The sequence below is a fragment of the Salvelinus alpinus genome, chromosome 13 (genome assembly GCF_045679555.1).
Source record: "Salvelinus alpinus chromosome 13, SLU_Salpinus.1, whole genome shotgun sequence".
Taxonomy (NCBI): Eukaryota; Metazoa; Chordata; class Actinopteri; order Salmoniformes; family Salmonidae; genus Salvelinus; species Salvelinus alpinus.
The window spans coordinates 7426892-7441628 of NC_092098.1; the positions used below are offsets into that span (position 1 = coordinate 7426892).

Genomic DNA, 14737 nt, shown 5'->3' on the forward strand with positions numbered 1-14737 from the left:
ATATAATAAGGCCGTGACAACACTCACACAGTGGCGCAATAAATTAAACTACACATACGTTTGTTTCATCACAAAACCGGAGAGCAACATTTGTCCTGTGAAGTCCACAAAGCAGATATTGCATGTAACAAACCGTTATGACCTGCAGCATGGTCAAGCACGTTCATGTTTTCGACAGTTTACTAAATAAACAACGACTGATTTAGAACCATGGAGTTACAGCAAGGCAGCACAAAGACTACAGGAGCCCTGCCTCCGCTATTCCAGCACCATTTACACTTAAACATTTAAACATCATCAAATCAACAAGGCTATATATGCTTAGTTCAATACACTGAAAACAAACGTTAAGATACCATAAAACAATTTAGTCCAATCAGTGTTGCTAAATGTCATGTGGCTGTCCATGTGACTATATCTAGGCTCCATATTGAACTTCAATCGTCTCAGACCAGTGGCACAACATATTAATTTATGGTGAAATCAGAATTGCCGTCATAATCATTAGCCTGTACAGAGAATGAAGTCAAAACCACAAGTCCAAATTCCCCTCTGCATCCATGGCTTGGGAAAGGGACGATTTAGAATGAATGAAAACATGTCGTTAATCTGTTTTTAATGTGTTGGCAAAGCATTTATAAAAGCAATAAGGCCCTCGAACCCGGGATTTTTCGTGAATAACACCCTCCTAAGCTCTGTTATCCCGGCCCTTGGCTTCGTGTCGGGCCTAAGAACAGCCCTTTGTCAGGAGTTATTCACACAAGAATTCCCGGATTCTCATGCCTTATTGTTTAAACATAAAAGGCACATTGTCAATTATGTTGATAAATGTACATTAAATTCACACTGCTCTATATTCATTTGACTAATTTTTATTTCAGGGAGAAACCGAAGAGGCCTAAGTATTAATGTTCTCCCCTCTTGCATATTTTGGAACATTTTGAAAATCTGAACATCTTGCAATATATTGTTTGCTAGAAATCCTGTTAGTATTTTGTGGAATACTAGATTGTGTATAGTTTTGATTACTTGTTATCTTTATTTTTGTTAATGTAACCATCAATGAGAATTGGAGCACAATGTTTTACAGCTTTTACACGAATGTCTCTATTAACTAAGCAGGGTCGGTCCTGGTCTGCTGGACCAGATACTGCTGGAAGTGGTGTTGGAGGGCCAGTAGGAGACACTATTTTCTCTGGTCTAAAATACAATATCCCAATGCCCCAGGACAGTAATTGTGGATATTGCCCTGTGTAGGGTGCCATCTTTCGAATGGGATGTTAAACGGGTGTCTTGATACTCTGTGGTCATTAAAGATCCCATGGTGCTTATTGTAAGAGTAGGGGTGTTAACCCTGGGGTCCTGGCTAACTTCCCAATCTGGCCCTCATACCGTCATGGCAATCTAACCATCCTCAGCTTCCAATTGGCTCATTCATCCCCCCTCCTCTTCCCTATAACTATACCGCAGGTCGTTGCTGTAAATGAGAATGTGCTCTCAGTCAACTTATCGGTAAAATAAAGGTAAGAAAATATATAATAAAAAAAAGTAACATCCAATAAATTAGAAGGAAAAAAACATGTTTCTTGGTTTATGTCATACATTTTATTTCTAAGAGATTTGTCATAATACTGTTTCAAACAGTTTGATGTAACAACATACAATTTTGTTATTAGTTTACAGTCACCTAAATGACAATAAACCCATGTTGAATAAATATTTTTGAACCCGTCCATGACCTAAATACACATAATAAAAATGTAAAAAATGTTCTTGTTAACCCCACAATTAGCAGAAGGTGAAAGGGCACCCTGGAACCAAATATATTTCCAATATAAGCTTTCCTTGACAGCCAAAGGCAAATATACATTACCAGTCAAAAGTTTGGTCACACCTACTCATTCAAGAGTTTTTCTTTATTTGTACTATTTTCTACATTGTAGAATAATAGTGAAAACATTAAAACTATGAAATTACACATGTAACCCAAAAAATGTTAAACAAATCAAAATATATTTTATATTTGAGATTCTTCAAAGTAGCCACCCTTTGCCTTGATGACAGCTTTGCACACTCTTGGCAACTAACTTCATGAGGAATGCTTTTCCAACAGTCTTGAAAGAGTTCCCACATATGCTGAGCACTTGTTGGCAGCTTTTCCTTCACTCTGAGGTCCAACTCAGAGTGAAGTGTGTATCATTTGATATGTTTAACACTTTTTTGGTTACTACATGATTCCATATGTAGTACAAAAAAAGAAAAACCCTGGAATGAGTAGGTGTGCCCAAACTTTTGACTGGTACTGTATATTTCTTCTATAATTTAGTTATTAGTTCTTCACTCTCCATGTCAGACTCCTCTTCTTTACCCTGTAGATTGCAAGACATGGTAGGTAAAAATGTCTAGTCTAGTTCACTGTCAGTCTTTCACTGCTTTATGCTGCTATATGTTCCATGGCCCAATAGAAGAGATGGAGTTCAAAGTGTCTTACCAGGAAGAGGAGTGTGTGGTGGATAATGAGCTCTCTGGTGAGCTGCACCATGTCAGTGTTCGTGGCCAGCTCCGGGAATAGTGTGGGGACAAACACCAGCGCCAGGTTCTGAGCTGTCATACGGTTCTCTGTACTATACTGCTGAACTCTAGAAGGAGGGGTGAACCATTAGTCACACAGGTTCATTTCGAGGCCCTTTTCAATTTGACAATCATTGATCATGTGTGGTTCTTACATGTAGAAGTGTCCGCAGAGGGCGTTGAGTGTGATTCTGTTGTCAGAGGGCAGCTTCTTCAGGAGTCCGCGGTACGTAGCCAGTCTAAAGGTCTCTTCTGTGTGAGCTATGGTGACAAAGGGCGATTTATGAGAACCCCATTATTTAAATCACAGCTTGTATTAAACAACTTCCATCTCCATCAGAGTTCGTTTGTTATTCTAGATACTGGTCAAATATGTCCATGGTGACCCTAAACTGTGTGTGTGGGGGGGGGGGGGGGGTCTTGCGTAATTGGTCAGATGCTCGATTAAGTTCTGGGTCCATACGTGTTAAGAGAAGAGATAGAACAATGATCGGAACCGGGAACACAGAGCTCCACCCTCTCTCTTTGCAAGTTACAGGCAAGTCTATCGGCCAAATACCCCCAATCCCCCCCCCCCGTCCGATATTCGAAAGATGCTAACAACTGCGGAATTTGTGATTTGTCCAAAAGCACCGGAACTAATGCTGCTCGTTATCTACCTCGTCTCATTGTATCAGGACAGATCTACAGTACCGTTTATGTTGACACAGTCGGTCCACAAGAGATTAAGATGAGAAGGAGAGTACCTGCCGCCTCAACCCATAGTTTCCTGTGTGTTTCTGGGATGAGCACCACCTGCTGGCGGACATACTGCTTCAGGGCCCCTGCAGCGTCCAGGAGACCCTCTTCGTCTGTGTCCAGAGGGGTAGTTGTAGGTGAACTGCAGAGGGCATCCACCAGACAACTGATCTTTGTGGCCAAGCCACAGCGCCGGTACAGCCCATCCACCTTTAAACCTGGCAGGGAGAGAGAAGTGGAGCTGATGCAGCTGTAGAATTGTGAGAATCATTTTCCCCTTGTTATCCAGATCACTACAATACTTGTTCCAGTATCAAATGGAACACACCATATTGTGTGATGTGTGAGATACACCTCTCGATGGCAGGGGGCACATTGCCAATGACGTTGGGGGGCAGCTGGTACAGCTTCCTCTTTGTGGTCACTGCCCGTTTCAGTAGGCTGTGCCAGGACTGACAGCTGTGGTCTCGTTCAAACTGCATGGACATGGTTCTAGCAGGAAGAAGAGAGCAAGCAATAGATACATTGGGCACATTCCTTCCTTTGAATGATGCAGAAAAACGTTTGGGAACTGCTGCTATGATATAAGTAAACGCGAATGTGACTTGTTATAACAAAGTGTTCCTGTGGTGCTGACCTTTCTCCAGTGACCAGCTCTATGGTGTTCTCAGAGGAATCTATCTCTGTTGGCAGAAAATAACACTGTCAGTGTTGGGTGAGATACACAGTCATATTACCTCATCATGAAACTTCTGCTCATCGGCACAAGGCATGCACATCATGCAGTGTAAACACGCAGTCCGAACAATGAGGTGAGATGGGACTTACTGTATTGCGTCTCGAGGTTGAGTGTTAGCCTTTCTCTGTGGCGCTGCTGGTCAGTAGGATAGATGAGGACCTGACCTCCACGGAGCACTGCCCAGACCTCGTTGTGCTGCAGGCCTCCTCCCTCCCTGAGAGACACCCGGGACATAGCAAACCCCCTGTCCAGCACCTCCTCATCTACGGGCCCGGGCAACACCACCTGTCAGGGGGGAGAACAGATCAGTTTCAACCACATTACTTTGTTTGTTCTGTCTGTTTATCGGTACCCTTTACAGGATAGAGTACAGTTGGCACAACGGTTGCTATCATCATACTGCGCTACCTTGAGAATATGGAGAAGGTGTACGAGTAAACCATCTTCTGTATCCGAACTGCACAGCAACTGGTCCGTCAGAGTCACCATCTCAAACGCATGAGTTGGTCTGTGGGGGAGGACAAAAATCAACAGTCACCCCTTATGTCTTATCAACACACATCAAATCATTAAAAAAAATTGTGTTTTCTCCCACAACGCTAAGATCATAAGGTTGCAATACCCGTTGGAGCAGTCGAAGATGGAGATGACCTCCCTCAGGTCCAGAACATCACAGGCAGCAGAGTCATTCTCCTGGGAGAACAGGAAACGGTCCTCCTCCAACTTCCCATGGAGCTCCTCTCCTGCCACACACACGTTTACAATTTCACACCCACTACGAAGTCCCCTTCTAGGCAATTGTGATGCACTCATAGTATACGTGTACCTGCAGCAGACAAGGGGACCGAGGTAGCAGGGTCTCTGCTGGGCTTCTGATGAGCATAGGCAGGGGCCTCTGTACAGGAGAAAAACAAACAGATAGGAGAAACCATGATGAACAAGACCGACATTTGATGTACTGACTTCATGAAAGTTGACAAGTTGAGACGACGCAAAAAACACAAAACAAAAGCAGTACTGTGGATCTTGGACCCCTGATGTCAATACCTGTGTACTCGTTGTGTCTGAGGAGCTCAGTCTGCATGGCCTGTCCAGCCCGCTCTGCCAGTGAGATGGGTGAGGAGCATTGAGGGTCCCCTGAGTGGCACAGGACCCGCGCCCCCGAGCACAGCAGGGACATGGTCTCTGGGACGTTAGGGCCACACACTATCTCACACAGCCTCTGGAGGACATAGGGTGAGGTGATGATGTTGCCATAACAACCAATAACACATCTCATTTAGCACAGTTTTTCCTGTACAGACTCTGGGAGGTTTAGGTGTATGTTGCTTTCTTTTAAGATTGATAGGAAATCCGAAACGGACGCTTACAAATGTGTAATAACACGAGTTTGGAAGGGATCTAAACGATAACCTGAATAAGTACACTGTCCTCTGCTGGTTGATAGCAGCAGTGTAGGCTGAGGCTGGCTGACCTTGTTGAGCAGGTTCTGGCTGGAGGCTAACGGATGGGTCCGTCTGTATCGGCCCTTGGTGTACTTGGCCCTAATGAACTCCCCCCTCTGATCCACAGAGGAGTCCGGCAGGATCTGCTCTGCACCCGGCACGTTGTGAGCCCACACTTCATTGGCTGCTTTGTTCCCATAATGGACAAAGAGCTATGGAAGAAAGAGAGAATATAATTTGTATATGTCAACTTCACAGATCTTCATTGTAGAGGGTTTAAACACTGTTTCCCATGCTTGTTCAATGAACCATAAACAATTAATGAACATGCACCTGTGGAACGGTCGTTAAGACACTAACAGCTTACAGACGGTAGGCAATTAAGATCACAGTTATGAAAACTTAGGACACTAAAGAGGCCTTTTTACTGACTCTGAAAACACCAAAAGAAAGATGCCTAGGGTCCCTGCTCATCTGCGTGAACATGCCTTAAGCATGCTGCAAGGAGGCATGAGGACTGCAGATGTGGCCAGGGCAATAAATTGCAATGTTCGTACTGTGAGACGTCTAAGACAGCGCTACAGGGAGACAGGACGGACAGCTGATCATCCTCGCAGTGGCAGACCATGTGTAACAACACCTGCACAGGATGGGTACATCCGAACATCACACCTATGGGACAGGTACAGGATGGCAACAACAACTGCCCGAGTTACACCAGGAACGCACAATCCCTCCATCAGTGCTCAGACTGTCCACAATAGGCTGAGAGAGGCTGGACTGAGGGCTTGTAGGCCTGTTGTAAAGCAGGTCCTCACCAGACATCACAGGCAACAACGTCGCCTATGGGCACAAACCCAATGTCGCTGGACCAGACAGAACTGGCAAAAAGTGTTCCTCACTGACGAGTCGCGGTTTTGTCTCACCAGGGGTGATGGTTGGATTCGCGTTTATCGTCGAAGGAATGAGCGTTATACTGAGGCCTGTACTCTGGAGTTGGAAGTGGAGGGTCCATCATGGTCTGGGGCGGTGTGTCACAGCATTATCGGACTGAGTTTGTTCTCATTGCAGGCAATCTTAACGCTGTGCGTTACAGGAAAGACATCCTCCTCCCTCATGTGGTACCCTTCCTGCAGGGTCATCCTGACATGACCCAGCCATACTGCTCGTTCTGTGCGTGATTTCCTGCAAGACAGGAATGTCAGTGTTCTTCCATGGCCAGCGAAGAGCCTGGATCTCAATCCCATTGAGCATGTCTGGGACCTGTTGGATCAGAGGGTGAGGGCTAGGGCCATTCCCTCCAGAAATGTCCGGGAACTTGCAGGTGCCTTGGTGGAAGAGTGGGGTAACATCTCACAGCAAGAACTGGCAAATCTGGTGCAGTCCATGAGGAGGAGATGCACTGAAGTACTTAATGCAGCTGGTGGCCACACCAGATACTGAATGTTTTGACTTTTGATTTTGACACCCCTTTGTTCAGGGACACATTATTCCATTTCTGTTAGTCACATGTCTGTGGAACTTGTTCAGTTTATGTCTCAGTGGTTGAATCTTGTTATGTTCATACAAATATTTACACATGTTAAGTTTGCGGAAAATAAACGCAGTTGACAGTGAGAGGACGTTTCTTTTTTTGCTGAGTTTATATAGTGGTGCCTATTTTCACATTGTTATTTTAGACTTTGAGTATTTGGCAAGACATACACTGTAGCACTATTACAGAAAAAGTAATCTCACCAGAATCAGAGGTTCGGTCCACACTTTAATGTCCAACTTCAGGCTTCTCACTTTGGACACGTGTATGCCCAAAGACCGATGCTGGCCTTAGAGAAACAATAAGGAAACTATTAACAAAGGTCATGTCGAGCAAATTTCGCAATCCATACACATTCTGTGCCTACTTATTTAGGCTCACCGCAGTCCCGGCTCACCTGCACAGGCCTCACAGATGACCACCAGCAGGTTGACTGAGGCCCACTCAGGGTTGGCACAGCCACAGTCGGCACACACTTTGTTCCAAGGGCTGACCCAGAGTCGCTCGGCCACCTCGCTGCATGACAGGGCACTGCGGATCACCTGGGTCAGGCTCCCCAGCCACACGCCCAGCTCCCTCAACGAGTCTGTGGAGAAACTAGAGTACACAAAGACTGTGCTTTTCAGTAGCCAGTAAAGCAAGGTGCTCACATGCACGGGCCAGATAATGGGATAATCTGCGAGAAGAGAAATTGTCTTGAGTCAGCTCAGACTGAGAGACAGTGCGAGAGAGAGGAGCTGGACACTCACTTGAAGGTTTTGTACGGTGTGATGAGGCTGAAGTTATGACGGCCAGTCTGCTTCACTGACGCCACGTTCATGGACACAAAGGTCATCCCAACCCCCAACTGGAAGTCCTGCATGGCACAATGACAATAACTGAGCGACACAAAATGCACTGAAGACGTCCTCCCAAATCATCAAACAATCATATACTGATGGATCATAGCTGAGTCCTGTTCCCTTTCCCCACCTCTTTATTGTTGTAGATCCATAGGTTGTGTCCACAGATGGCAGCGTACACTCTGCTGCTGCGAGGGTTCTTCATGGTCAGGGCTCCATGCTGCTCCGGAGGGACTGGGGCGTCCCGTCCACGAGAAGCCAGGAGGGAAGTCACCCAGCCCTCCTGCACCTCTGGGACCAGGGAGAGAGGCGGGGAGAGTCAGGGCACAGCACCCAAACCACTCGGAACCAAAGGGAGAGTCTACATCCATCAGCGGCTCACCTTTGTTGTGTGCCATGAACTCAAAGTGTTTCTTGCTGAAGTAAATGGAGAAGCGTCCTTTCTCCTGCTTACGGACGTCGGTGATGCTTGACACGTGGAACACTATGTCTGTGAACTTGTCCTGCAGCACAGAAGACGGGGGAATAGTGTGAGGCATAGCCCGGGAGATACAATAACGTCATAACAGACGTTACGCCAAAACTCAAAGGAAGGGTCCATTGAACCATGGTGTGGTGGTGGTGGTGGTTCACTCACTGTGCGTTTCTTCCATAGTGATACCAACGGTCCATCCAGGGTGGCCCACAGAACATTGTGCCTTCAGGGACACAAAGTATCTCAACATTTCCAAAAACACAGAAATGAATCTGAAACGTCATGTCAAAGAGTGTGATTTCGGCAAGGTGCCGCTGAAACGTTGACAGTGCATATCTCCCGTCCCACAGTGTTCCACATTACCTGCGTCCCTTCCATACATCCAGCCAGCTGGATCTGGACACGACACTCTCCCTACGAGAGGACTCTGCTATCTGGGCACCACCACCACTCGCTGCTGCCTGCTTTCTCCTGCTGACGCGGATGGTGGCAGCACTGTGAACAAATAGAGGAGTTATCTAGCAGAAACATACACGTGAACAACTGCTTCATTAGCTGTCGGCTATCTTGAACAAATATGCGACACATTCAGGTATTGGTATGCGGAATGCAGTGATCTGAATACATCAACGAAGGGGCTTGCGGAGTTCAGAGATGAGTTAGGTAAACAAGGATGTCACGCTCAACGTCAAATAGCTGCTGTTCCATGTCTGATCTGGCTACACCCCGATGATAATTTCAATGGGTTTTCAATTATATCACACCATTACAACCATGAAATACGTCAGTATTGGCAAGGTACTATCTTAACATTTCTGTTGATTAGGTGGTCATTTTTATTCTATTGAACTCCCCGGGAAAGCTGTCTGTTAACTGTCTGTCTGCTGTGATGGGGTGCTGTGACGTACCGTGGGGTCTTTTGTTTGATTGGTCTGGTCTGCATAGACGCCTGTTCCACAGGAGGCTGAGGGATTTCTCCATTGGGGACAACACCAACCTGCCTTGACACCACACTGGAACCGAGGCATGGAAGAATGAGACAAAGCCATTTCAACGTTTCTCCCGCCGTTTCATGTTTTCTGTGACCTGTAGCTTGTTACATAAATTGATATACATAGTCTCCCCTGTCTTTGGACATGGCCTGTACTGTTTTGTTACCTATGCCTTTAAACCTGCTTGCTAAAACTCACTTCACTCACCTGATAGCTAAAACTCACTTGTTCATCTGAGGTGGGTTCTTTATTTCTCCAGTAACGGCATCATCATCATTGGAAGATTCCGATCCAAGGTCTTTTGCCCAGTCAGCTACTACAGTGATATCAGGGTCATAATCTGCAGCAGAACTGTATGGAGGGGTGGATGACCAGGCAGATCTGTCGTGGAGTCCATCTGGATCATTACTGCCCAATAATGGGCAAGACAGAGTCACTCCAGAATCAGATCTGAAGAGAGGGAAGTTATGCTGGCTTTGATTCTCATTAGCTGGGCTGGAGATGGCAGGGCTGAATGGAGGTTTATTTAGGATAATGGCATGGTTGTCTTCACTTTCTACCAGCAAATCATTTGTGGGTGGAATACCTGTGAACCCAAGATAAAATGGCATACAGTAAAATATGATGCGTTGTCTGGTGAGAAATTAAAGGCGTGAATCTGTCACCGATTCACAAGTATTTGGGACTAGAACAAAACCAGTTTTTCTTGTGTTGCTATTATGACAGTGCACTGGAGCTATCTTTAGCTTCAGGAATGTTTTACTGGAGATTACGAATAAACTCAGCATCACATTTGAAAGGATGCAGACGTTATTGATTGACAAGTGGGGGAGGAGTCTCATTTTATGACTTGTACGGAACAAATGTTGTTTGGCATGATAGCAGATCGCTCATTGGTTGAGTTGTTGAAAGGTGAGCTGTTCAGCTGACGCATTGTGTCTGAGTCAATTGAGTACGGCCTGTTATTACAGGTTAGTTCTAACGAAACTCATCTTGTTTCAAAGGAAATTTATATGTTGTCCAAATCTTTATCATTGATCAAGTAATGTCATTGTTATCATGATAAGCACCAGGGTCTACCTTTGCTAGGATTTTCTGTAGTTGCTGCTGGATCTGGTTTATCACATAGAAAATCCCTTGAAAACAAATGTAAAAACAAATAATTAGAAAATAATCACCAAGGAACATATCAGGTGTTTGGTAAGACAAGTAAACATGAGGATATGTCACCTCTCAGAAGAGAGCTGGCTCTGTAAGCTCCCGCCAGCCCGCTTGTACCGTGCCCGTGGTTTTGGTACTGGCACAGGCATGTCTGGACAGAGGGGGACAGGCATCTAATTCACAGTAGGAGACACGTAGGACACAAACACGTCTGAAATGACACATTTCATCTTAATAAGGCTTTTTAATATGAAAAATTGTTAATTGAACTAACAAAAGACCAAACACATTCTAACATAGTAATTGAAATGCACGATGATAATAGGCTTATGTCTTAAATGTTATAGCAACTATGATCATTTTCTTTGACACTTAGGCTGAGACACATTCTGGAGATAATCTCAGTCTTGTTTCTCCTCACAGTTTATAGGTAGGCTACTATTGTTGCTCTTTCTTTTCAAATGTCTGAAGGCCTACAAAAAGTTAGCGTTTCCGTATGAAAATACGTGAAAATATTGTCATGGTTATTTAATGGGGGGAAAAAACAATGTGTGCTTGGGCATTATTAAAGTGATGGTCCAGAACTTTTTTTTAAATTATTTCAGCCATTCGTTTTGAGAGTGGTGCTCACGAGTCAAAACGGTTCCCCATTTTTTGTGTACTACGTCATACAATTGTCTACTACGTCATCCATTTCAAATAATATGGGTTTTTTTGTGTTTTTTTTTATGAATCCAATTCAAACAATATGTTACGAATATGTTGTTGGAAGGCATCTTTAATAGTACATGTTGGAAATGTTGCTCTCAGCTACAGTCGCCGGCTTATCCCCCATTATAAGCTCCGAATCACAACTGAGTTCATGCTGTCCTGTGTTCAAAGGTAACAAACACCTGCCCTTGTTCCGAACATGTGAAATAACTACGAATGAACATGATGGCTAGCTTTCTGCGTTAACAAAGTGTTGAGAAAAAGAATAAAAAACATATTGAAATCCAAAATGAAATATTAGCCTACTCAACAAATTCAGCCTATTCAGTCACTGTGACCTAAAAAGGTCATTCAAATTTTACCTTGTCGCTGCTCCCCTGTTCTGCTCAGTTGCGATGTTCAAACAAGCGTGATCACAGGCCAGGGAACTTGTAGACTCCTTACCCTCCTAACACTGAAGGGGTTTGTGGATGTTCTGCTTTCTGACAAAAGCGACGGTGTGTGGGCTATGCGTAACAAATCTCTGCAGCATAGTCTCACCTGTATTACCTGTTCGGCAGCTGAGCTAGCAAGGGCAGCAGATGGGCAGGGCAGGTAAATGAGTCTTATCACATGAATAACATTACAGCTCAATCAATGTAACTGTTATGTATTGCCGTAGGCGAGCCGCAGAGCACCATGGGGGTTTGCATGTGTTGACTGATCACGTTCGAGATAAATGGTTGAACCAAACTCCCGTCTTCCATCTCATCATTGTTCTAAAGATGTGATTATGAAACCCACGAGACATAACAAAAGATTCCTGTAGGTTCAGACGAGTAAGTCAGAACCTACAGGAACTGTTCTGTCCAGAAGAAATTGCGTTTTACAAATTGAAAACTGTTACTTTCAGTGGTACAGTCTAGCTAATGTTAGCACAGTGTCGAGCTAGCTAAGAGAGAGAGTTCGCATCGTCATGGGCCGCAGAAAAGTGTTTGAGACGGACGTCGGAGTGGGAAAACAATGTGATTAAAAAGGAGCAGTGGCAACCAGTCATTCAGGGGCCTGTTGCACAAAAGTAGAATTAAGACATCCGGGATAAATGACTCAGCTGAGCTCAATGAAGCCAAAACATGTGCGTCCAGGCTTAATTGGTTGCACAAAGACCAAGCCAGGATGAGCAGACACGGATTCATTAAGCCAGGTGAAACCAATCCTGGATAGGTGCGCGCTCACGGCTCACTCAAATAGACCCCGCCACAGATCACAGATTAACTGATTTACCATGGCAACTAGAGCCGCGTACTTTTCCCCGTCGGAAGCACAAATACTCATGGAGGCATACGAGGAGGTAAAATATATAATTAAGAAGAAAGGCAACACCGCCACAGTGATAAAGCAAAGAGAAAAAGCGTGGCAAAGTATTGCAGACCGCCTGAATGCGTAAGTAGTGTATCTCCAAAAATGCAGTTGTACTGTAATTATGAAACGGTTAAATTTTTAATTGAAATGCACTGCAGATATGAGTGAAATTGTGTAAAGTAACTCCATCACACTGTATAAAGCTATGATAAATTTTTTGATATTTTTACTGAAAACAAGACAAAAATACCAAGTAATTTTTTGCAGTGTGACTCCATTAAATGTGTGTGTGTGTGTGTGTGTGTGTGTGTGTGTGTGTGTGTGTGTGTGTGTGTGTGTGTGTGTGTGTGTGTGTGTGTGTGTGTGTGTGTGTGTGTGTGTGTGTGTGTAGATTAAACATGAACGGGCCAAAACGGACATGGCAGCAGGTCAAAATCAAATACAAGAACATTCTGCAGAATGGTATGGTCCCTGACTAATATTTAACAAAGCACAAGCATATATTGTACCCAGAAGGTGCCTGCTCACACATTGTCTGTACTGTTTTAGCAGTGAAAAAGAATACCCACAGACAAGGCACGGGTGGTGGGTCACCAAAGGCTGACCTTACCCCAGCAGAGGACATGGCCTTGGAGCTAAATAAAGGCAGGCCCGTCTTAGAGGGGATCCCTGGGGGGAAAGAGACGAGCATAGGTTCCTCCCAAGATGCCACCCGCTTCATTCAAGGTATGTCCTTCCATCTCTACATGGGATACAACCACATTCATATTGAATCAATTTGGACTGTCTGACTTTGGTTTACCTATTGCCTTGCAGTGTCTGGCAGCACTGTGTTCCTGTTAGAGCCACCAGCACAAGCACCAGACGATGCTGATCCAGTGAGTACTCCATCAAAGGCATACTGTAGGCCTGGCATGTCTTGTCTACTAGCTTCAATATGAATCCGATTAAATGTGATAGGGTGAAGGCCCCAGTGCAGCAGCAACAGCACATGATGGAGACGATGATGAGGAGGAGACCATCTCTCTGGATTCCAGAAGGCATGAGGTATCATGTTAAGACTGTGAAAGTACTATTTACTCTACAATGGTGAGGAGTCCTCATCAAAATCAAAAAATCTAATTTCTTTTACAGGACCCAGATGCTATACAGTGGGAAAACCAGCCTGGCAACATAGTGCGTATTAATAAAAGGACACCACATCCTGCCAAATTCCAGCTGCGCTAATTGTATTGTGTTCACAGAGCTCACAAGCTATCAGAAAGTTGTATGGCAACCACCTCCGGCGCCAAATAGAACTGGCAGACATAGACATTCAGTACAAGAAGAAAAAGATGGAAAATCTTGCACTGGAGTCCGAAATAAAAAAGAGGACAATTAGGAAACTGGACCTTGAAATAAAAAAACTTGAGAGGGAGGTGAGATATGCCTTCAATGTACACTGTATGCTAACTGTAACACAAATGTATTAATCATTATTTTTCTTTCCTCCCCCAGCTCCAAGAAGATGACACAGCTCAAAATAAAAATTAGGTATATTCTCGTAAAGTCAAGTGAGCCATGACATATGAGCTCTTATTGTGAGCACACAGGACGGTGGCATCTTTCTAAGGTTTTTTTTATTTTCCCAGCAATCAGTACAACCAAGTCATCGTTATAAGGCATCGCCCTCTTTTGCCCACCCCCCCAGCACCAGGTGTGGCCACTAACCTATATGAAGGCCCAAAATTGTGTGTTCCTTTCTGCTCTGACAATGGCATGCCCATTCGTGCGAGATGTGGTGGATGAAGAAGCACTTGTGCTGAGGAGAGCCTTCAGGCGAGAAAGGGTCTTCAGGGACCGGTTGGACCCACTGGCCTTCCCTGATGACCATCTATATGAAAGATACAGGTTTTCTGCAGATGGCATCAGGTATCTATGCAGACTACTGGGTCCCAGGATTAAGCACCGCACTGCACGGAGCCATGCACTGAGTGTGGAGCAAATGGTTTGTGTGGCCTTGCGCTTTTTTGCTAGTGGAGCCTTCCTGTACTCAGTGGGGGATGCAGAACAGCTGAACAAGGCCACAATTTGCCGCACAATAAGGAGTGTGTGTCTGGCTATCAAAGCATTAGCAGATGTCTTCATCTCCTTCCCTGGCCACAGAAGACTCTGTGACATCAAAGAGGAGTTCTATAGGATTGCACGT

At 44.8% G+C, this 14737-nt stretch overlaps 2 protein-coding genes across 2 annotated transcripts; one reads left to right on the forward strand and one right to left on the reverse strand.

Moving 5' to 3' along the window:
- Positions 1-1566: 1566 nt before the first annotated feature.
- LOC139536892 (arf-GAP with Rho-GAP domain, ANK repeat and PH domain-containing protein 1-like) lies at positions 1567-11724 on the reverse strand. The gene is made up of 24 exons (XM_071337596.1): positions 11571-11724; positions 10567-10670; positions 10417-10472; positions 9562-9922; positions 9253-9357; positions 8708-8839; positions 8507-8567; positions 8252-8372; positions 8000-8160; positions 7777-7883; positions 7425-7624; positions 7231-7316; positions 5523-5705; positions 5096-5270; positions 4875-4943; positions 4671-4791; positions 4457-4556; positions 4138-4333; positions 3947-3992; positions 3638-3801; positions 3318-3527; positions 2727-2832; positions 2492-2639; positions 1567-2369 (listed from the first exon to the last, which is right to left on the reverse strand). Exons 2-24 carry the CDS (start codon positions 10668-10670, stop codon positions 2316-2318), a joined length of 3066 nt encoding a protein of 1021 aa, XP_071193697.1. The 5' UTR covers positions 11571-11724; the 3' UTR covers positions 1567-2315.
- Positions 11725-12251: 527 nt separating this feature from the next.
- Positions 12252-14726, forward strand: LOC139536894 (myb/SANT-like DNA-binding domain-containing protein 4). Its single transcript, XM_071337597.1, has 9 exons — positions 12252-12630; positions 12941-13011; positions 13099-13275; positions 13366-13427; positions 13510-13596; positions 13684-13725; positions 13794-13967; positions 14047-14082; positions 14181-14726. Exons 1-8 carry the CDS (start codon positions 12473-12475, stop codon positions 14080-14082), a joined length of 807 nt encoding a protein of 268 aa, XP_071193698.1. The 5' UTR covers positions 12252-12472; the 3' UTR covers positions 14181-14726.
- The last annotated feature ends 11 nt before the right edge of the window (positions 14727-14737 follow it).